We start from the raw sequence: 23,678 nt of genomic DNA on the forward strand, positions 1-23,678 counted from the left end.
GGAGTTTGAATGTGCATGGTCTCCCCTCCTCCGCCTCCGTTAGGCCCAACTGAAGCAATGGCCACCGCTACCCAGGCGGAAGCAATGGCCTCTGCAGACATCCGGCCCCGCATGGGAACATGCACCGTGCTGCCTCCACACACCACAGCAGCAGTGATGCCACCAGTGACAGTGGAGCACACCACTGTGCAAGTGTCACCACAGTGATGGTGCCACTCCAGTGGTGTCACCACTGACGTTAGTCATGATGTCATCGCAAGAGTGATGTCACCACTGTGCAGGTGTCACCGCCAAGTGACGTCGCCATGTGTGATGCCGACAGTGGCGCTATAAACATCAGTGCAGCGATGTCACCACCGTGGTGACGTCACATCTCGTGATGTTACCACCAAAGAGATGTCATCGCGATGCAGATGTCACCACTGTAGTGTTAACTGTTAAGTTTCTGCAGCTGTGGTTTCCCTGGGCTCCAGGCCAAGAGCTCCTGGGTCAGTGCGCCCGGATTCACAGCAAACCCCGCACTACAGTATAAATTCTTTACACGATTGTCTATGAACATACTTTGTAGCAAAGCTTTACTTACAAAATTACATCTTTTAAAAAAAAAAATCAGCTCATTACAAAATAGAGTTGCATTACTCACAGATTGTCTTAGTACGAGATTACACAATAAAACCCGATATTTTGACACAAACTAGCTCAGTTAAGACCACAAGCGTGCGAGACTTAAACCGCTCGCCTACCCCCGACCCCACAACAGGTGTGTCACCGTGCGTTCCGCGCTGTTCCCGCCGCACGGTTATTGGCTCAAACGATTCCCTTTGTGTCTCATTAGTGTTCCGGCCGGCTCAGCCAATGCCTGCAACCGCCTGCGTGGAGGCCACTGAAGGAATCCTCCTACCGTCGGTCGTTCCTGCAATATGTCCTCCAAAAACTGGGCTCTCATTCAGGCGTGGCGTTCCCCAGTATATCCGCTTTCTTGACAAACCCCCATTATTTCCATGAAGACGAAATTATGGACTCCTTTTTTTTTTACAAACATCTGTCCTTCCATTGATGGAGGAGGGCATTCTCAGAGCCATGTCGGTTCAGTTGCTTATCTGAAAAAACGTCACACGTCACAATGTGTGGTGGGTGGCCCCCAGACTGTTTTGGTTATCACTGTTCCAAAAAAACACCTGTTAGTTCAATGAACACCAAATTTAGCCCGAGTTTTAATGTTGTCGACACGGCCTTCTATATCACAAATGAAACATAAGCAAAATGGTAAAAAAGCAAGCCAAAAGAATGAACAAATAGTACAGCAATTACTGTGCAGTATGGTACTAAACCAAGACTGCCTGGCGCATGATGCATCTGCGTGGAGATGCAACTGACCACAAGCGCTACTCAGCGTGCTGTTCAGTTTTTGAACTTTGGCAGCGTGATTTTCAAGTTCCGTTTTTTCAGTTTTTAGGGGCCTCCAAAAATCTTCACGACAAGACACGGTCTATCCGCCCATATTATTTCGAGGACACACTGTACCATTCAAATGGTAAATTGAGGGGTGTCCTGGAAGGACTTAATAACCCACATATATATTCAATATAACTCACGCTCGTGTCACTGGAACACTTTACAATCCACTTTTTGGAGTTAAATATTTTTTTTAAATCATATCCACAGATGGCTGCACAAATAACCTAATAATTTGTTTGATCAACTTAATCCACCTCTCAACAACTACTTTCTCTACCAAGAGATGTTGTGGGTTATCACGTTGTTCCAAGACACCCCGCAATTGTAGGCATGTAACGATGCATCAAATCATCGATTAAAATCTATAATTGCGATGAAAATTATAATTGTTATACTATTGTCATATTTAAGCGAACGTAACAAAACTGTACACGCAAAAATTTAAAGAAACGATAAAACACAAACGAGACGGCAAAGATCCCCAGAACAAACCAACTCTTGAACCACAGCCCTGAATTGTAACAATTCATAGAATCAGCGGTCATCGGGGAGGGGATGGAAATCTGTTACGTCCCTCGTAAAAGCCGTGGTGGTAATCCGCACGGACGGTAACTCGACTGTCACCACGTCTAGGGAAACGTGGCATGGCTGCGAGGGAGGGGGGGGGGATGGCAATGTTGAGACCGGCATGGAGCCGTGGATTTGTCCGGCCAGCCCAGGCTCGGCGACATTACGACACCGCCGCCGTGGTGATCATCGTTGTTTTGCCCGCTCGGCCACCGCCTCCCCCCCCCTACACCGCCGCTATTCTCCAGTTTCTCTAGAAATCACGCCGAGGTAAAGTGTGCAAACTCTACAGAGGTGCGATATGCTGCGTACACTAAAATACTGCTGCTGCAGCGGTCACGAATGCAGTACACGGTTTGTGGCATCACGCGGTTACGTGGACGGGGGAGACTGCAGGACGACCCGGGCAGGGCCTCTCCGTCGGTCACTCGCCTAGCCACCGCCCGGCCACCGGCACCCAGCACCACTACACAGCGGCCTCTGTTCATCATGGCGAATTAGTGACCAAAATAAGAGAAATTAATATTGGTTAAATGCTCTAAATAGTAAAGCGAGTCCCAGTAAAAATTCTTGGCTATCTCTAAGGGCATTAAGTAATTCAAAAGCACACGCGTGCCTGATTCGTAACCCTGCATCCCGGGCGCGCTAACGCAACAACCCCCCTGCCGCTCACGAGATGCCGAAGCTGCAAGCTGGGCAGGCGATGGCAGGCGCAACCCTCTCCTAGCACCAACACCAAAATAACACCTCTCTCCACTTGGGGACTTTTTCCTCCCAAATAAATTCAATTGATCTAGCGTCACAACAAGGACATATTGCTTTGGGGCCACTTCTGCGAAAACAGCACGTTAAAAATATTTACTATTAATATAATAATAGCTATATAATTTTCAGCATCTATCGCAAACATACATACATTTTTTAAACTATTCAGGTGTTTATCCGCACACCTGTGCACACACTGTACAGTACAATTGAGACGTGTCTCACGTGATGGCTTTTGTATCAGCTTCCTGGTTTCCCGGCCATGCTGCAACTGGTTTCATTGAAAGGCCTAAAGAGTGTGTGGCTGAAGAGGCACAGATTAAGGCATGAATCGGCACCGACTCCTATGGCACTTGCGTGATCTCAACAAAGCACTTGCGTCAGGCGAGTGACACATGATGACATCCACTCCACGTTGGCAGCTGGCCAGCTCTGGCAACCGAAAGATTTGGATTAAACTTTTCTATCTAAGCTGGTAAAAAAAATGTCTATAATGAAGGCACTCCACTGTTATCACAAACAGCTCAACAGCTCCTATCCTCGACAATGCTAAAGGTCATTCCAACTATTATTTACACTGTGGCCACAGACTCGAATTGCTTTGTTAATGAAATAGAATCGTCCTCGACAATGCTGTTGCATAGTTTGGATGTTTGTAGCTGCACGCTGCCAGCCTTCCCACCACCCGCTTCCGTCCGGAACCCTGGGGGAGACGACCGAGCGAACCCAGCTTCTGCCCCCATTCCTTCATTTGGGAAATGGCCCAAAGGCTCTGGATTTCGGGCTCCACGCCACCTGCTGAGCCGCGCGGCCCCACAGAGCCACTGCCCTCACGGCTGTGGCGAGGCCTTTGCTCCCGCACCGTGAGCGTGGGCTGCGGGGCCGGTTGCGTTTCGGATGCAAACCCACAGCTGTGAACGGGTCGGCCCGGTGTGTAGCTGCTGGGCGGATCACCGTCGGATCCCCTGCGCTGTGGCCGGTGCGGAGAAGGCATGCGGTTTCCCTCTCTGGTGTGGCCGGGGCGTGGAGAAGCGCGGGGCCTCACATGGCACGGCTGGTGGGCTGGTTCGCCAGCACCGAATCGAAGCTGAAGTCGAGGCTGTCTGCATCCAGCAGGTCGTTGCGGATGATGGACTCGATGTCGCACTCCAGGTTGCTGTCGAACATGTCCAGGTCCAGGTCGGCCGGGAACCTTTCTTGGGCACTGAGTGCAGGCCCGTCCCCCTGTGGCCCCCCAGGTCCCGCTGCGTCGTGCGAAGCCTTAAGGCCCGAAACGCGAACCATATCGGGGGGCGACTGCTTGAGCGCGATCATGTGCGGCTGTGGAGGCGATGTCATTTTCGGCTGCTTAATGCATTTGGGCACGGCAAAACCGCGCTGCGCAAAGCCAGGGGCGGTGGCGGCCGCGGCGTGCTGACGGAGCCCGGAGGGGGGCTGCTGCTGCTGCTGCTGGGGTCCAACCCCCTGCTGCACCCCCGCCCCCCCCGCCGCCTGCCCGAGCGAGTAGTCGCCCTCGTTGGGCAGCGTGTCCGAGTCGAGCAGGTCGCGGAAAGTGTGCGAGGAGCCGAACTGAGCCATTTGCGGTGGAAAGCTGGGGTTGTTTTCCTGGATCGTCTCCATGGGCGAGGGTCTCCACGACTGCAATCCGGCGACCGACGGGCGGAACAGCGAGTTTCCGTAGCCGTCCGAAGGCCCCGGGAAGGTGAAGCCGGGTCCCGGCGGAGGCTGGGCGTGATGGCCGGCGCTGGCGCCGCCCGCCATGCTGATGTCCTCCAGCAGCTCCTCCATGAGGCTGGTGGAGCGGGGGTGCTCGCCGCCCACGCCCATCGGCAGCATCTTGTCGGGCTGCGGCGCGCGCAGGTGGTGGTCGTTGATGTTCATGGTGCCGGCCAGGTCGGTGATGCAGGGCAGGTCGGTGGGAAAGGGTTTGCTGAGCGCCTCGGAGAACATCCCCGGTGCGGCAGAAGGAACGCCGCCCCCGCCGCCGCCCCCGTCCCCGTCCGCCACCTCCTCGAACTCGAGTGCAAGGCGCACGGGCGACACGCGGCCGCTCACCGTGCTCGCGTTGGAGCCCGTGCGCGTCCGGTAGCTGGCCCAGGGCTCGAAATCCTCGCTGGTGTGCGACGGGGATGAGGTGGCCCAGCAGCTGGGGCTGTCCGCGCGGCCTTCGGTCATGGCGGCCTGTTGGGCAGCCTTCTTCTTCACCGCCTTGGCCCTGACCTACAAAGGGGAGCGTGTACGCGACTTTGAAGACAGGTGTTATTGTCACTGTGCATAGTTGTCGAACCAGATGAGAATTCAATAAACCAAGATAGCCTCATTTGCAAGAGTGACCTGGATCACCAAAATAACAATGCAGCAAGGAAAATTGCACAAAATCAGAGCAGAACCACCTTACAGGAGATTAAAACTATTCTAAAAATATATATATACAGCTATCTTGTATATAAATAAAGAGCTTAATCTGTCTCAAAAACCTTTAGGGTACTTCCCGACAAGGTAGACAGCTAAAATTTTGTACAAAGGTAGCTTTTAGGACTCAAACAACAGGAAACATGTGAAAATCCGAGATTTTTCATTTAAAGACTCCCAAATCTCAATTTTAAGTGCCCCATAAACATTGTTGCGTGTCATTCAGAAAGCGTTCTAAATATTTTATTGCGTTTTTTTGTTCGATTCAATTTAAACGAGAACATTCTTTTATTGTTTTTGACATTTCGGATTAAAGCGCTTTTGAACGAAAATAATACGCATTTTATGATGTTCAAAATCTGAATAATAATTCGAAACCAGTATTAAATTAATACATTTTTGTACTCTCTAATAAACAAAAAAATGGAATCTTTAAATTGAGTGGTTTCCGATGGGTACGTATTTTAATCAGGTCATCAACATTGTGTTTTTTGGAAAAATACACATTTTTGGAGTAGTTGTGAGTGTCTAATCGTAGATAAATATTGTCAAAATTCACATCAGGTTAACTATTTTATTTATTGAAAACTTTTTCCTCGCCAAGACAGGCTTCATGAACTAGTAATAAATAAAGTACGATTGTCCCTCGGTCAAATGACTTTTTAATCTGTCACTGTATCAGGTGGTGACAGTGTGTCTGGTCGCGGTCTCAGTGTGTGCACGTATGTCAAACTTCTTCCGCACCGTAAGTAGCCAACCGTGCTAATCGGAGATGCGGTGGAGGGGCACAACAAACGAAACGCAAAAAGTGATTATGGTGGATGAGCAGCAGTAGGAGCATGATGAGCAGGTGAAAGATGAACGAGAGTGCGAGGTCTCACCTTGGCCAGCTTGTTGGTGTTTTCCATCGAGGCAGCGCGGCGCCTGGGCGACTTGCCGCCCTTGCCGCCCTCGGGGTTGAGCATCCACCAGGAACTTTTGCCCGTGTCGTCATTCTGCACGCGGATGAAGCGACTGTGCAGCGACAGGTTGTGCCGGATCGAGTTCTGAAAATGTGCGTAGCAAGACGTCGCATCCACAAGCTGGAACATCTTCCAATTTATGTAAACAATTAAAATTAATAAAATAAAATAAAAATCACGACGTTTCGGAGGCAACACAAGCTTCCGTCTTCAGGTGGAACCGTCACAGCACGATAGCTGTATCAAGTGAGCTCAAATTTGATCGATAAAGTACCATGTACTAACAGCCAAAATATCCATGGGCTTTCCCCCCTCATCTCTCTTGAGAACATGTGGGCTGTTATTTATTTAAAATGATAAGTGTTTTTGTAATGATTTGCAAGTAAATATGACATGCCATATATAATTATGGATTACTGGCTTGGTTAATGTAGGTTGATTATTTTTGGCATTCCGATGTACGTTCCATGAATAGTAAACACGCGGTTGTTTTTTTTTTAAGGTGAGTGGAGTGTTTGTGATATATTTAGTCCAGGTAAATGCTATTTAGGAGATTGTAAGTGAACACTGAAGTAACAAAAAGTAGGATTGAGAATCCACCTGCCAAACGCAACATTGTGGGGTGGCCCCAAAAATTGACGTTGTTGAGGCTGACATGACGCATGGTTTAATGGAGGGCAGTGTTGGGAAACAATTCCCTTCAGCCATGGCCAAATAGGACTTTTAAATATCTGTGGGGTGGCCACACGGTGACATAAGTGGCTACGCGCACTAAAATTAGAAAGCGTTGATGCCAGACCGAAAAGTGTCCCTCTAGAACCCAATTAGTGCGGCTTAACAGGCTTTCCACCGACAAAACATAATTTTGCGAGCGTTTCAAAGTGGCAGGCCTCGTGTGGCTGCGGCTGTGAGCAATGAAGTCTCTGGCCCACGGGACACGGGTTCCCTGGGGGTCGGGATGGCCACAAGGCAATAATAAAACACAGGATCTCTGCGTATCCCAATTCGGCTCGTGATGCCCGCGTGTCGCCAGCGTGTCGCCCCTGTCGAAGTGAGGGTGGCACGTACCTTCCACCCGGCCGAGCTGTTGTTGTCGCCCTTGTCCTTAAAGTAGGGCACACACCGCACCATCCACTCGTAGATCTGCGCCAGCGTCATGCGCTTGTCGGCCGTGCTCTCGATGGCCTGTGTGATGAGGTCCGCGTACGACAGGTTCCCCCACGGGTTGCGTCGCGACGAAGACGACGACGTCTTCTTGGGTGTCACGCCACCTCCTCCTCCGCTGCTCCCAGTGGATGAGCAGGGCACCGGGCTGCCCAGCGATGGACCCGGAGGGCTCTCCAGCCCCCCCGGAATCTGACCTCCACACAACTCGGGGCCCCCCGAATGATCTGCGAAACCATCGGCGGGCGGCGTGGGGGCCCCATCGGGAGGCAGAGACGCCTCCTTGCCCGGCAGGCGCGGCCACGTGCACGAGCGTTGCCGCGTCTGGGGCTCGAACTCCGGGTCGATCTCCACCCCCTCCAGCTGATCCACATCGGCCTCGGCCATCTCTTCCTCCTCCTCCTCCTTCACGCTGCTGATGCTGCTGCTGCGGTCGATGTCCACGCGAAGACGGGTCTTGTTTGAGGTTAGTTTAGGCAGCGGCTAAAGCTGGGGTTGGGGTCAGGGGTCACACCACCGTGGGTTGGGAATTGAGGGGTGGTACTCGGGTGAAGGAGGGTTGGGCGACTGTTGGGATTGGAGCAAATGTGACAGATGTGATGTCCGTATTCTATCAGAACTAGTATCTCGTTTGTGTTGTGGAGCGAGTGCTGATGTTATGGTTAGTGCTGATGTTATGGTTAGTGCTGATGTTATGGTTAGTGCTGGCGTTATGGTTCGTGCTGTTTCAAGGCTAAGTGCTGCTGGCTTGTGTCCTGGCTATGGTCAGGGGCTGTATCACGACTCACGTGGAGGATGTTTTGGTCTACGCGAGGTCTTTATTTAGCCAAGTGATGGTGGTGTCTGGGCTGCGACCTGGGCCGTCTGAAGGCTGCAGCAGAAGCAGTGCCCAGGGGTTGGTGCTGGGACCAGAGACAAAGTTTCCGTTCTCTCGTCAGGGATTCTACCGAGGGCTAATGTCGCGGGCTAAGGGGTCAAGGTGGTCGGGGCTGTGGCGAGTGGCCACACGGCCATCGAGATGAGGAGGAGGAGGAGGGCTGCTCGTGCTCTCGGCTCTTGGGCTGTCGGGGACGAGCGCGCCTCTGGTAAATGTCAGGCCAGGCGGGGGGACGACGACTGCCGACTGCTCCCTCTGCGCTAAGGGGTCAAGGTGCTACCGCTGTTGGGCTATGGCTGCGGGCTGCGTCTCTCGCAGTTCTTGTCGGGGCTGCCGTGAGGGCGAGAGGCGCTGCTGGGCCGCGTGGCTGCCATTTTGTACCCGGGACTTGTTTACCGAGAGGCGGCGAAGGCGGCCGTCTCCCTCCCTCCTCCTCCTCGTCCCTCCTCGTCTCTCTCTCTCGTCTCGTCTCCACGTGACGCCGCCAAGCGGCACGGCGCTTCGACCCACACCGGGCGGCGGGGCTCCCGGGCTGCCGGGGACGCGGCGACGGGGGGCGGCGGGAGGCGCCGCGCGTCGTTCCTCTCGTTGTTTTCGAGCCTCGCGGTGACGACGACGCCGCCGCCGCCGCCGCGGGTTCCATGGAGCTCCGCCGCGCCGCGACCGCTGGGCGGCCCCTGGGCGTCATCGTCGGCGTGGACGCGGCGGTTTGCCGCGGCCATCTTACGTGAGGAAAAAGTTGGGTGGGATGGGGGGGAGCCGCGGCGCGTGAGCTTTATGACGTCACGACCCCACCAGCCCCCCACTCTGCCCCCCCCCACCACCCCCCACTCTGCCCCCCCCCCACCACCCCCCACTCTGCCCCCCCGACCCCCCCACACTCTGCCCCCCCGACCCCCCCACACTCTGCCCCCCCCCACACTCTGACCCCCCCTCACACTCTGCCCCCCCCTCACACTCTGCCCCCCCCCTCACACTCTGCCCCCCCCTCACACTCTGCCCCCCCCCTCACACTCTGCCACCCCCCCCACACTCTGCCCCCCCCCCCACACTCTGCCCCCCCCCCACACTCTGCCCCCCCCCACACTCTGCCCCCCCCCTCACACTCTGCCCCCCCCCACACTCTGCCCCCCCCTCACACTCTGCCCCCCCCTCACACTCTGCCCCCCCCCCACACTCTGCCCCCCCCTCACACTCTGCCCCCCCCCTCACACTCTGCCCCCCCCCCTCACACTCTGCCCCCCCCACACACTCTGCCCCCCCCACACTCTGCCCCCCCCCACACTCTGCCCCCTCCCACACTCTGCCCACCCCACACTCTGCCCCCCCCCCTCACACTCTGCCCCCCCCACACACTCTGCCCCCCCCCCACACACTCTGCCCCCCCCCCCCACACACTCTGCCCCCCCCCCCCACACACTCTGCCCCCCCCCCACACACTCTGCCCCCCCCCCCACACACTCTGCCCCCCCCCCCACACACTCTGCCCCCCCCCACACACTCTGCCCCCCCCCCCCCACACACTCTGCCCCCCCCCCCCACACACTCTGCCCCCCCCCCCACACACTCTGCCCCCCCCCCCCACACACTCTGCCCCCCCCCCCACACACTCTGCCCCCCCCCCCACACACTCTGCCCCCCCCCCACACACTCTGCCCCCCCCCCCACACACTCTGCCCCCCCCCCCCACACACTCTGCCCCCCCCCCCACACACTCTGCCCCCCCCCCCCACACACTCTGCCCCCCCCCCCCACACACTCTGCCCCCCCCCCCCACACACTCTGCCCCCCCCCCCCACACACTCTGCCCCCCCCCCCCCACACACTCTGCCCCCCCCCCCCCACACACTCTGCCCCCCCCCCCCCCACACACTCTGCCCCCCCCCCCACACACTCTGCCCCCCCCCCCCACACACTCTGCCCCCCCCCCCACACACTCTGCCCCCCCCCCTCTGCCCCCCACCCTGCCTGCACCCCCTCTACCCCCCCCCGCCCGCGTGCGCACTGCGGCTGGGATCAATCCCCCCCCCCCCGCACAAAGATGGCGGCGCTGCCGCCTCAGCCCTGGGGGAAGGGGGGCGCTCGCGCCGCGGCTCGCGTCTCTATGAATCGACACCGCGAGTGACGAATCCGTTCGCATCGCGATTCGCGGATCGATTCGTGTTTATCTCGTTTCGTTTGCGAACGAAATAAGTGCAATAGCGTCCAAAAGCGTCGCCTTTTTTGTTTATAATTCCACATCGGGCCACATTGTTTAACGTGACGTTGCTCAATTGGCGTAGATGTTTCAGGATAAGCGAATTGTATTCGACCGAATGGCAACTGTTGCAAGTCATGTTGGTACAACCGAAATTAGATACAGTACCAAGTATCGTCAACATTTGACTCGCTCATTACATAAGAATCGATGCATCATTTCTTTTTCCAGCATTATTACACAAGTAACGATTCACCCTATATTCGGAATCGTCGTGAGAATTGTTTTATTATGTTTTATTTTTTATTATTGTATTACTTCCCTTCTACGTGACTTTACCGAAAGAACCAAGAAGATGAAAATATAATAAAATATTTTATCATGTTTTATTTTTATTATTTTATTACTTCCCTTCTACGTGACTTTACCGAAAGAACCAAGAAGATGTTCATGAATCTTTTCGTATCTCTTTGGCTCCGTATATATTTAAATTTCAGCCAGTGTAACGCAATTAAATATAATTCACCGCTTTGCTGTCGATTGTTTTCGGAGCAATCCTCACGCGTATCTCTGGCGTCAAATCGATTATTATACTCTATATATAATCGACTAATTTACTATTATAATCGACTAATCGGGGGGCGTGGTTCAAGAAGCTCGATTCCCATTGGTCACTGAGATCGTGGTCGCAACGATTGGCTCCTGGGAGCTTGGGGACGGGGGGAGGGGGGGTATGGGGGGGGGTCACGTGAGAGAAGCGGGTGACGGGAGGGGGAATTAAGTAGGCGTGGCCACCAAACGACAAGCGCTGTGATTGGTTACGAGGCCGCGTCTCGTGCTCGAGTGGGCGGGGTGTGTAGGCGGGGCTAAGCGAGCGTGGGGGAGGGGGGCCACGGGATTGGTTCGCGATTGGCTTAACGCGGCTCCGATTGGCGGGTTACTGCGAGGTTCCGTGGGGGGGGGGGGTGTAAGGGGCTGGCCACGTGACACCGCCCGTGGGGGAGGGGGGGGGTGAAAGAGGAAAGGGGGTGAAGGAGCGAGGGTGGGGGGGGGCGCGCGCGGTAGGGGGGGGAACTGAGACAGTCACGTGACGCGGCGGGACGGCGCCATGGCGGAGGCGGTGGCGGATACTCGGCGTCTCCTCACGAAGCCCCAGGACCTCACGGACGCCTACGGGCCGCCCAGCAACTTCCTCGAAATCGACGTGAGCAGCCCGCAGACGGTGGGCGTGGGGCGCACCCGCTTCACGAGCTACGAGGTCCGCATGAAGGAAGGTGAGAGGCGGGAGAGGCCGTGTCTCGTGACGAGGCCTCGCCCATCGCGAGACCCGCTCCGTGAGGGGGGCCTGGTCCCCTGTCCCCTCTCCCTGGCCCCCCTATCCCAGACCCCCTAATCTCCATCGCATGCCCCCCCCCCTTCCTTATACACTTTTCCAGGCCCGAGAACCCCCTTCCCCTGGGCCCCCCGGTCCGCTCTCTCAGACCCGTCATGAGTCTCTGGCCTCTCGCTTGGGGATTCGGGATCTCCACTCAGGCCGCAAGGGCCCAATTCGGGATCATTATTGGGGTCCCTGGTCCTACCCTGGGTCCCTCTGTCTCGCTTCCTGGGTTACCTGTCCACTGTTAGGTCCCCTCCTCCCCTAGAATCCAGGTTTCCTGTGGGGTTCAGGACCTCGCCGACTTAATCTCCCCCTCCCCTAGAATCCAGGTTTCCTGTGGGGTTCAGGACCCCACAACTTAATCTCCCCCTGCCCCCTAGAATCCAGGTTTCCTGTGGGGTTCAGCACCTCCCCCAACTTAATCTCCCCCTCCTCCCCTCGAATCCAGGTTTCCTGTGGGGTTCAGGACCCCCCCAACTAAATCTCCTCCCCTAAAATCTAGGTTTCCTGTAGGGTTCAGGACCCCCCCAACTAAATTTTCCCCTCCCCTAGAATCCAGGTTTCCTGTGGGGTTCATGACCCCCCAACTTAATCTCCACCTCCCCTAGAATCCAGGTTTCCTGTGGGGTTCAGGACCCCCCAACTAAATCTCCCCCTCCCCTAGAATCCAGGTTTCCTGTGGGGTTCATGACCCCCCAACTTAATCTCCACCTCCCCTAGAATCCAGGTTTCCTGTGGGGTTCAGGACCCCCCAACTAAATCTCCCCCTCCCCTAGAATCCAGGTTTCCTGTGGGGTTCATGACCCCCCAACTTAATCTCCACCTCCCCTAGAATCCAGGTTTCCTGTGGGGTTCAGGACCCCCCCAACTAAATCTCCCCTAGAATCCAGGTTTCCTGTGGGGTTCAGGACCCCCCCCCCCCAACTTAATCTCCCCGCTGCATTTCCTTCCACCCGTCCCCTCCTCCCCCGCAGACGAATTTGCCGATTTTCAAGCTAAAGGAGGCGACGGTGCGGAGGCGATACAGCGACTTCGAGTGGCTCAAGAACGAGCTGGAGAGGGACAGCAAGGTAGGGGGGGTCCCCTTTCGCACTGGGGTCCCTCACCCCCCTATCAGGGTCCCTTAGCACTGGACGGGGGGGTGGGTGGGTTGCCCGTCTGGTCATGGACGCCCCTTTGCACTGGGAACTGGGCCCCTATTAAGTCGTTTTCGAGTGACCTGGGTAGCCAAATGACGAGAGCAATAACGTGGATACAATAACACCACCGGAGCAAAATCCTCCAAATAAATAGAGTAAAACCAACCAAATGGAAATCGGAGCAAATAATTTTAAAAAACTGCATATTTGTTAAGAGAAGATGCAATTAGAGAGTAGCTTTCGGAGATTCCACTGGCGAAGGATGCGGTGGAACGAGCGGATGTGATAAAAGAGGCACACGAGCAGAGTTGATGGAGAAAGAACAGCTGACCGCATGACGTCATGGGACTTGCTGTTTAGAAGAGGAGTGTGGCTCCTTAACACGGGGGGGGGGGGGGGGCCTCTCTCACACTGGGGTTCCCTGCGTGGTCTGCCTTCCGCTTGACCCCCGCGGTGTCTCGTTTAAAGATTGTGGTCCCCCCGCTGCCCGGCAAGGCCTTCACTCGTCTGCTGCCCTTCCGCGGAGACGACGGGATCTTCGACGACAGCTTCATTCAGGAGCGGCGAAGCGGCCTGGAGCAATTCATCAACAAGTAAACCATCGAGAAGCATTCATAATTGCAGTGGCCTTCCGCGCAGGTCGGCAAATTTTTGGGTTGGGCCGTGTATTTCCTGTGGACTCCGCAGGAAATCAGCTGTGCCGCTATTGATGTTATAATTTTTGGGTTCGGCCGCGTAATGACGTGGTCAAATTTACGCCGTAAAAAAACCCTCTTACGACCTGACATTGCCAAACAAATGTCGGTGTGTGTCCCACGTGATTTACACGCCGGTGATTACTGTTTCAGCTCACTCGCTGGTCAGTTGAAGAACAATTATCACAACCAAATGTAGCAGTTAGATGCGTGACATTTAACTTTAAACTGTGGCGTCTTAAGGAAAATCCAGGCAGTCTGGCCCAGCCCAGCCCAAACATACAAGCATCATTGGCTGCGGAAACCTGTTATATCTTGTAATGCTTTGCGCCCACGTCCTGTGCTCTCCCCACTTCTTCCAACCCACTGTGCTGAGCGTGGTGAAGTTTGGCCAAATAAGCACCCACCAACCACGAGACGAGGCCAGACCTTCATGCAGCAGTGGATTGAGAAAAGCCAAGGAGTTAGCGTTGAGGTGTCAGGTCCCGACGTGGTCAAGCAGCATCTCAAGCTCCGCTAATCGCAACTTGTACGTTAGAGACTTCCGTCTCGAGCTGACATATGAGACCCTTAGGCTTGCTTATTTTCATACTCGGTGTCTACTAATAGAAAACTGCTGGTACGTCAACTCGAAAAACATGACGCCTTAAAATTTCCCACTTGTCTCGGAAGGCCCCACAGTGTAAAAACGTTACGATTTCCGACCACAAGTTTGCCTGTCTTCTCGGCTCTGAAGAAGGACCATTGCCTAAAATGTCAGATATTTGTCAACCACAAGTCTGTGTTTAATGATAAGTGTGTACCTGTGCACCACTACCAACAGTCCCTTAATGTTTGTGCATCTGCTGATGTTTAGTATTAGCACTTCACGCAACTGATAGTAAAATCGGGGAGAGCTGCAGTATGGGGACACACACACGAGGACTGGAGTTTTGAGTTGAGATTAGCCGAGTGAAGCGGCATCGCAAATCCAGGTAGCGTGCAGTTTTTTAATGATTCTCACGGGTGTGATGTAATGCCTGTACCATGAGCGCTGGGTGGCTAAAATGCCGCAAGTTGGCACAGTCGGGGGTATAGCTGGTGCATCTACCAGTCATCTCAGTCAGCCAACCCATGCCACCTTGGTCTGTCCCGAGACCACCGGTCAGCGAACCTTCGACACTCCACGTGGCCTCAAAGTGCACCTGGCCTGGCACAGGCACCGTGGTGATATCACTGTCACTTAGTGGCGAATGGTGGGTATTGGTACCATGAGCGGCAGAATCAATTGTAACCTGCAACATTTCTAAGAGTGGGTACAACTCACAAACCTTAATGTTTGCGGGTTGGAAGTTGGTCGACTCGAATTGGTTATTTTCCAACATTCTTGCGGATGGTAGTGATGTAACATTAAAACATCCCTATATGAATCCAAAGACATTTATTACTCTTGTGATAAGGGCTTAGTCAGCTGGGTCGGTCTTGATCAATGACCTGGAAAATATATCCAGGCCAGGCACACAACATCCAGTATTCCTGTTATCCTATGGCTATAGATACAAGCTACGTGCCACCTCCAATCTATCAGCCAGAAAATATTCAGTACGAACTTAGGTCCTGCATGTGATCCTACACACGTCACGAGCGCAAGAATGTTATTCTAGATTTGAAGTTTTCATGACTGCAAGAATCCATACTCTTGGGTTCTTTTGGTAAAGTCACGTAGGTGTGAAAAAAAAAAACGCACGACGTTTCGGGCGCTTGTGTTGCGACCGAAACGTCGTGAGTTTATTAATTTATAATTTCACCTACGTAACTTACCGCAAGAATGTTAGTCGACAAATGGACCGCATCGTTACATGCCAAGCACTTGTGTTGTGACTTCCGTGCCACGCCGACCAGAACCTGACTAGATCTCCTGTGTGCCCGCAGGATTGCTGGACACCCGCTGGCGCAGAATGAGCGCTGCCTTCACATGTTCCTGCAGGATGAGACCATCGATAAGGGATACGTGCCCGGCAAAGTGCGACAGACATAAGCCAGACGGAGCCCCCCCCCCCCGACCCTGCTCTCATCTCCCTCCATAATCATCGTCACCCTCATCACCAACGTTGTTATCGTTATGGAATCTGTCTCACTTTTGGCCACTACTGAGCTTTGTGCCATGGGGTTGAGGGTGTTTTTTTTTCTTTCTAAACGCGTCTGACCGACATCCGTCGCATTCGCGCACTATCTCTTGTCGGCGCTAACTTGGTCGAGAGCGAAGCCGTTTCCACGCGGAAAGTAAAACGACACTTGTAGTCTCACGCACTTCTTCTTCGGTCGGCCGTCGATATTTTTTTATTGCAATTTATTTAGCCCTCGTAGATTATAACCGGATTTGCTGTAATGATGACGAATGTTGAAAAGAGTGTAGCTGTATTTACGATAGAGAAAACAAATCTTTCACGACGACGCTCTGGAGCCCAACTGTAATGTACAAAATAACCAAAAGTCATACGCTGCTTTACAGATCCTCCTAATATGCATTATATTGTCATTTAAATAAAGTAATCACGCTGTGGAGACTTTGTGGATTGCTGTAGCTGTGATGGACTTGATAGAAGGGGGGGTCTTTGTTTAACGACACCGCCACTAACAAGCCACGCCAAGCTGCCCAAGACTGCCACCATCCACCCTGAGGACCACTCATGTACAGACAACACTTTTATTCCCTTGTCCAAGCGTTTATTCTCACCTTCCTGTAAACGTCGAACGAATACAGTATTTCTGTGGACGTTGGGCTTTTTATTCTCGTGCCTGGGAGAGGGGGATTGTCACGGTGCAGGACTTGATAGCGAGGGCTTGAGAAGGCCTTTCTACAGTAGTGGGTTGATCATGGCTTACAAGGAATCGGATAATGTGGGGCTGAGGTTACCGTCTTGATAGCCTTTAAGGTTGATCTGTGCTGTGGCTGCCTGTTGGGTTACAAATTGCCGCTTTGGGGACTTTGCCACTGGCCTTGACCGACTGGCATTGCTATTGCTTCCGCGCATGTGACTGCTGCCTGCATTGTTCTTACATCGAGATGGTTAATGGAATTGGCCCAGCATCCCAATGTAACCGCATCTTCCTCAAAATAAAGACATGAGAGTAAGCCTTTCTTGGTTAAATTAGGGGCATTGTCGTCGTCGTCGCTCAGCTGCACCTTTTAAATATCGTGACGCACGAAGATGTAGGTGGATGTGTCGGTGCCGATTGCCGAACACTTTATTTTTGGCGACTTCTCTCCCATAAAACAGGCAGAGGAAGAATGTGAGCACCGCCCATTTATTTTGAGCAACCAGAGGTTTATTCCAGCCCAGTCTGAATGGTACATATTACTGTGCCCCGGACACCACATCCAGTATTGACTAGTCGTCGCGTACCACCACGTCCAGCCTAGCAGGGACCTGGAAAATGTTTCATGAGAATCTGGCGACGAATAGTTGAGTTGTAAGTGATGAATGGAACACGCCTTCAGTAACAAAAGTAGCGGGCAGCATCGGCCTCAACTCCGTGCTGCGAGCGTCGCTGTCTGGGGGGGGGGGTCATGCGGACTCTGCACTCTCCAGGATGCTGCTCTTCTTCTCGAAGTATTCTCGGAACCAGGCGATGTGCTCGCGCTTCTGCGCGACGGTCAAGTATGGGTTCTTGGAGAGCCCCGTGACGACCAGCTGCATAAAGTGACGCACGGGTCCCGAGGAGGGGAACTCGGCGAGGTGACGCTCCAGGAAGACGTGCTCGTGGAACGGCACCGCCGCCTCCTCTTCCAGCCCTGGGCCACATGGCGCAGAGGGACACCAGCACACGGCATTGATACGACACTCGAAGGGGAAGAAAAACAAAAACCCATTTGTATCGCATTCAAGTGCCACTAATCCTGACCAAACAGCACCAACGCTCGCGTGCCAACACCGCATGACGGAACTTCGCCGCACATCAACCCACATGCCGCATCTCGTGTGGAAACCCTGTGCACCACACACGAAGCTCCAAACACCACTAACACCACACGACACCCACACCAGAGCACTACACCTCCCCACGCAAATTCCACACTTTAATTGCAAACTCTACCCTCGAAGACTAACCTTACACAAACCCACACACCCCACAAGTGACCCTCAAAATACTCGACTCGTACATCAATCAATCCTGCACTCCGCAGCATCGCAAAAATCTGCAGTGACGGAGTGGGGCTCATGAACAGCAAGATCTCGGGCTGCACCTGAGAAGTGACACAGAGTTTGCGCGAAGACGGCTCTGGATGGGTGCAGTTATTGGAGGAGCAAAACTCGTGAATAATAACCTATTATAATGATGATAATATACTTTCCCATGTGTTCATGAAAAATAAAATTATCTTTACACATCCTATCAGACGCATGGCTTTCAGGAGCATAGTTTTAATACAAGGAAAACTGCACTGGTTTTGATATTCAGTGTCTCATCAGCAATCAGGCTTGCTTAACCAATCCGCCATACGTTTATAGGCAACAAGGATCGGCTGCGAGACGTGGGTCCTGTCTTGGTTCTTTCGGTCAAGTCACGTAGAATGGAAATAATAAGGATCTCAAAGTTATGTGGAATCCCTCCCCGTAGAGGCGGTTACTTTACCGAAAGAACCAAGAAGATGAATCCCTGCAGTCACGAAAGCTTTAAAACGTGGGTCCTGATTCGATGCAAATCCGAGTTATGGGGGGCGCAGGAGATGCTCTCCATAGCCTGGGCTCATGGCTCCCCTTGGAGCTGGGATACTGTGGCTGGCGCAGACAGCGATGCGAGCACTCACCCTGCTCATTGTTCACTGGATAGAGCCACAGCTTCCCTTCCTCTGTCCACTGGATCATCTCCTCGAAACCGTTGCGCGGCGCGTGGCTCACTGTTGCAGCGATGGCGCTCTCCTGCTCCAGCTCCCAGAGCGTCGGCTCAAACGCTGCGCAGGAAACACAACGGGGTCACCAGGGCCGGCACCCACGTGGGGGCGTGGGCGAGTGTGGGTGTGGGCATGTGTGTGGGCGAGTGTGGGCGTGTGTCGGCGCGTGTGTGTGTGGGCGCGTGTGTGTGGGCGCGTGCAACAGGCGCGAGTAAAGCATCACGCGGCGGTGCCCCTTTGCCCACTGGCGCGTCCGAGCGAGCCTGGTGCGGCTCAGGAGGCGCCAGGTTGATTTCCACTGCAGAGGCCGAGTCGTGTCGCCGATGTGATGCGCAGTCATTAAAATTATTAATCGCGCTCTCCAAGCCAGATTCTGATGGTCTTTTGAGGCCAGGGTGTTACAGTTTGGTTCTGGTTCAACTCAAAGGTGCATACGTACGGTGCGAAAGAAGTTCAACATACACGTTACAGAGCACCGTGGTGCCTTACACAACACAGGAGTCTTGTATCGATCCTCCCCCTAGCAGATCGAGATTTGCTGCGAAGGCGTGCAGTGTAAATGATGATGACCAGATGAATTGTCGCGTTTCATATCCGAGAATGTTTTTCATGCTGTGAGCGCCTCTAGTGGCCGCAGAGGTCACATGACCAAGCCACATACAAATCTAACAGCTTCCTACGGCACAGCCATTGCGTGCCGATGAACCATCGCGCGTCACCACGCGGGTTCAAATAGACTAATGGGGGTCGGTGCCATGATGCGGTCCGGAGACCCAGCACCGGTTACGCACCCTGCTGCTGCTGCTCGCCGCTGGCGGCGGCGGCGTCGTCGCGTGGCAGCTCTCTGAAGATGTTGAGATGCCGCCTTGCCAAGCGCTTGTTGAACCTGCAAAGCAGCGAGGGCACGATCAGTGAGACCGCCTGCAGAACACGCGTACGGCTATTGAACACCGACAGCAGTGGCACACCGACTCCAAGCTCCAACGTCACACACACGAGCATTACAACAGCCATCGCCAATTGCTACGAGGGGACGGTGACGTCACCACGGCGATTGTGCCACGCTCGGTACATTTTGGGCCTGGCTTCGGAAAGCTCGCTGGTAGGTCACGGGACAGACTGAGATGACTGGCAGATGCACCACCTGTGCTCTGCACTGTGCCACCTCGCCGTGTATTGGCCGTCATCGCGAGAGTCGCAGATGCGTGCCTATGTGCATCACTCCCGGCCGCACCTTTGAATGAGTTCCTCGTTGGCTTCCCTCTTGTGCTGGTGGCTCTGGAAGCCCTGCCAGTCCTCGTCGAAGCGAATCTGGTTCATGGACTGCGAAGGGATGCTGCTCTTCCGCGAGACCCGCAATTGCCGAGATGATGTCACTGCACACACTACGGCGACATGCCAAGCTCACGGGCGTGACACGTGTACTCACAGACACCTGCTCCACAAAGACACTCGTGTACACACGCACACGGGAGCTGTAGCCAGCGGGGTATGACTTGGGCAGCGGTGACGCGGTCGTCGCTGGTTATTACCGCGGTGATGAATGTAGCGCCCTCTAGTGGCAACAGGCGCCACTTTGACATTTTCATACAAGGTCTACGAATCGAAAACAAAGAATCCTTACACGTTCATCAATTAATGGACGTACTTATACGCCCATAGTGAATAATCAACTTGACTGGTAAAATCCAAGTCAGGTGGCTTCCATTTCCACGCCAGACCCCCGTTTGCGATGGCAAGGCATGACCTATGTGATTTATATGACCCCGCGACCCCACGTGCCTCAGGCTGCCGAGGTCGCCCCGGCGTGCCGCGTCGCTCTGGGCCTCGTGCTGTCGCAGCTGATCCAGGAGTTCCGACTCCGTCTCCTCACGGCGCCCGGGGTCGTCCTCCGCTACGGCGCGGGCAGCGGCAGCCAGTGGCGGCGGCACAGGCCTGCAGTGGATAGAACATGGTGATCGCTCACCGCTCACATCACCACTCAATCTCTGCTCACCATTCACTATTCAATCACCGCTCACTCATCATTGTTTATTACTATAGTATCATGAGCAGTTCACTGTGAAACTAACAATGGACGATGATATCCTATCCAGGATAGCCTCGAAACTGCTGCAGAAGGCTCCTGCTACATGGAGATGTTCGGGCTAATTCCATTACCGCGATGGGTTGACAGCTATGGAATGTCATTGTGCCATTTTTTTTTATTATTTACAGACGTTTAAATATCCAACTAAGTTATTCCTGACGCACGCGTTCATCGTTTTAAGATACACTTCGTCTCGCGCGGTACAATCAAGTTTGTTCCTACGAGAGGATTTTGCGCGCTCCTGAGAGTTGCCCACGAGGCGTGCTGAGGGACAGCCCTCGGCCACCACCGCGGGTCCCATCCACACGCAGGGACCATCTCCCCCTCCCCCCGGCAGCCCCACCACCTCCCAGGGACCCCACCCCCCCAACGACCCCCACCCGGGAGCCACTCTCACCTCGGGACCCCCCACACCCCCAGGACCCCCCACCACCTCCCCGGGACCCCCCCCCCCACGACCCCCCCCCCCACCCCCGGGAGCCACTCTCACCTCGGGACCCCCACCCCCCTTCCCAGGGACCCCCCCCCCCGGGAGCCCCCCACCACCCCCCCCGGGACCCCCCCCCACCCCCCCGGGACCCCCCCCACCCCCCCGGGACCCCCCCCCCCGACCCCCCCCCCCCACCCCCCGGGAGCCACTCTCACCTCGGGACCCCCACCCCCTCCCAGGGACCCCCCCCCCCCCAGGGACCCCCCCCCCGGGACCCCCCCCCCCCGGGACCCCCCCCCCCCCGGGACCCCCCCCCCCCGGGACCCCCCCCCCGGGACCCCCCCCCCCGGGACCCCCCCCCACCCCCCGGGCCCACCCCCCCCCCACGACCCCCACGACCCCCCCCCCACCCCCCCGGGAGCCACTCTCACCTCGGGACCCCCACCCCCTCCCAGGGACCCCCCCCCCCCCGGGAGACCCCCCCCACCCCCCCGGGACCCCCCCCCACCCCCCCCGGGACCCCCCCCCCACCCCCCCGGGAGCCACTCTCACCTCGGGACCCCCCACCCCCCTCCCCAGGGACCCCCCCCCCCCCGGGACCCCCCCCCCCACCCCCCCACACGACCCCCCCTCACCACGAGACCCCCCCCCCCACCCCCCCGGAGCCACTCTCACCTCGGCGCCGCTCTCTGCCGCTCGCTACCGGCCTCCGTGGCGGGCGGCGGCCGGAGCGGTCGCTTCGTGCGCACCTCGACACGCATGGAGCCCAGCACGCTCAGCAGCCGCTCCTCGGGGGAGCCTCCTCCTCCTCCCCCTCCTTCTCCTCCTTCCCCTCCTCCTTCTCCTCCTCCCACTCCTCCTCCCGCAGTGGTCGCCACACGACGGCGAGCAGAGCACAGGCCTCTGGCAGCAAGAACATCACACGCGGGGTAGAGGCCACGTACTAAGGACAAACACCTCCACCCCCACCCCGACCCCGACCAGCTGTAAACCGACTCATCTTCTTGGTTCTTTCGGTAAAGTCATGTGGAATGGAGATAATAAAAATAAATGATAATAAAATACAATTCTCACGACGTTTTCGGCCACAACGCAAGCAGCCGTCCTCAGGTGAAGAACAGGTCTGTCGGAAAGACAGCTTCATTCATTGTATTTTATTATGTTTTATTTTTATTATTTTATTACTTACCTTCTACGTGACTTTACCGAAAGAACCAAGAAGATGAATCCCTGCAGTCACGAAAGGCTTTACATCTAAATGTAAACAGACTGTTGGGGCAAGCGGTGTTAGCGGTGGTGGTGGTGCCAGCATCACGCCCGGCAGGATCGGCTCCGCTAACGCTGCAGATGCCGCCGCACCGCCTCAAATAATCGATAGAGAAGGTCCATGACCAGTTCGGTGCGCGAACCACTACCCCACCGGCTCCCCACACACGGACACGCGCCTTCACAACCGATACCCTCCCCACAATTTTTAATCTCCCAAATGTAAATATCGTTCTGCAGTGACAAACGTCCCTGAAGTAATCGATACGCCGTGCACCCAGCTCCACCCCCCCCCCCCAATCTTCTTCCCCGCCTGGGTCACACGCCGCGTGATGGACACGAGGGGCACGAGGTGGGAGGAGGTCATCTGGAGACACGAGGGGGGCACACGAAGGGTTACGACGCAGAGCCACGTGGACCCCCAGGGACCTCCTGGGACCCCCTGGGAAACCCAGAGACACGACGTAGACCCCCCCACGGGGCCCTCTCTCTCACCCGTCCGCCCAGGCCGCCACGAGCCCGCGCTCCGCGTCACCTCCCCGTGCCCCGCATCGCACGTGCGTTCGCGCCGCGTGGCCGAGTAGCATCGCCCTCATCGCCATCCTCATCCTCGCCATCGACATCCTTCCTCGGGGCCCAGCGCCCGCTCTGCAACGCGCCCGCCGCGACTCGCACCAAGTCCACACGCGTTAGGACCCCCCCAGAGGTCGGATCCTCGCACTCGCCCAACATGGCGGCCACGTGCCTCAATCTCCCTCTGCCGACAACTACTCACCCAACATGGCGGGCGGGCGTGACGTCATGTTACAAATACTTAGCCATAGCGGGCGTGACGTCACATTACAAATACTTACAGTACCTGCCATTCTAGATTTGAAGCTTTCGTGACTGCCATAGCGGGTGTGACGTCACATTACAAATACTTACAGTACCTGCTATTCTACATTTGAAGCTTTCGTGACTGCCATAGTGGGCGTGACGTCAAATTACAAATACTTTACAGTACCTGCCATTCTAGATTTGAAGCTTACGTGACTGCAAGGATTCATACTTAGGTTTTTTTTTCCGGTAAAGTCACGTAGGTAAAAATAAATAATAAAATGCAAATAATAGAAATACCTGCCATGGCGGGCGTGACGTCACGTTACAAATACTTTTCTTGGCGGACGTCACTTACCCAACATGGCGGGAGTGACGTGACGTTGCAAACACTTACCCAACATGGCGGGAGTGATGTCATGTTGCAACAACTTAACCAACATGGCGGGAGTGACGTCACGTTACAATGCTTACCCAACATGGCGGGTGGACGTGAAGCCTCCCAGCGTTTCAAACAAAACTCGACATCCACTTTTGTTTGAAACGCTTAGGAGCGGCCTGAATCGCAATACATCTGTGCCCTC

The 23,678-nt window shown here is 55.2% G+C and overlaps 3 protein-coding genes across 3 annotated transcripts; 1 reads left to right on the forward strand and 2 right to left on the reverse strand.

The window, feature by feature from the left end:
* Positions 1-600: 600 nt before the first annotated feature.
* LOC144948655 (forkhead box protein O3-like) lies at positions 601-8,847 on the reverse strand. The gene is made up of 3 exons (XM_078878292.1): positions 7,233-8,847; positions 6,084-6,248; positions 601-5,010 (listed from the first exon to the last, which is right to left on the reverse strand). Exons 1-3 carry the CDS (start codon positions 7,713-7,715, stop codon positions 3,832-3,834), a joined length of 1,827 nt encoding a protein of 608 aa, XP_078734418.1. The 5' UTR covers positions 7,716-8,847; the 3' UTR covers positions 601-3,831.
* Positions 8,848-11,463: 2,616 nt separating this feature from the next.
* Positions 11,464-16,729, forward strand: SNX3 (sorting nexin 3). Its single transcript, XM_078878297.1, has 4 exons — positions 11,464-11,670; positions 12,753-12,850; positions 13,388-13,512; positions 15,526-16,729. Exons 1-4 carry the CDS (start codon positions 11,511-11,513, stop codon positions 15,629-15,631), a joined length of 489 nt encoding a protein of 162 aa, XP_078734423.1. The 5' UTR covers positions 11,464-11,510; the 3' UTR covers positions 15,632-16,729.
* Positions 16,730-16,901: 172 nt separating this feature from the next.
* MRPS31 (mitochondrial ribosomal protein S31) lies at positions 16,902-22,994 on the reverse strand. The gene is made up of 7 exons (XM_078878121.1): positions 22,771-22,994; positions 21,685-21,912; positions 20,238-20,425; positions 19,725-19,866; positions 19,282-19,376; positions 18,407-18,550; positions 16,902-17,389 (listed from the first exon to the last, which is right to left on the reverse strand). The coding sequence occupies exons 1-7, from the start codon at positions 22,896-22,898 to the stop codon at positions 17,163-17,165; spliced, it is 1,152 nt and encodes a 383-aa protein (XP_078734247.1). The 5' UTR covers positions 22,899-22,994; the 3' UTR covers positions 16,902-17,162.
* Between the last annotated feature and the right edge of the window lie 684 nt (positions 22,995-23,678).

This window comes from Lampetra fluviatilis, chromosome 50, assembly GCF_964198595.1.
Source record: "Lampetra fluviatilis chromosome 50, kcLamFluv1.1, whole genome shotgun sequence".
Lineage (NCBI taxonomy): Eukaryota > Metazoa > Chordata > Hyperoartia > Petromyzontiformes > Petromyzontidae > Lampetra > Lampetra fluviatilis.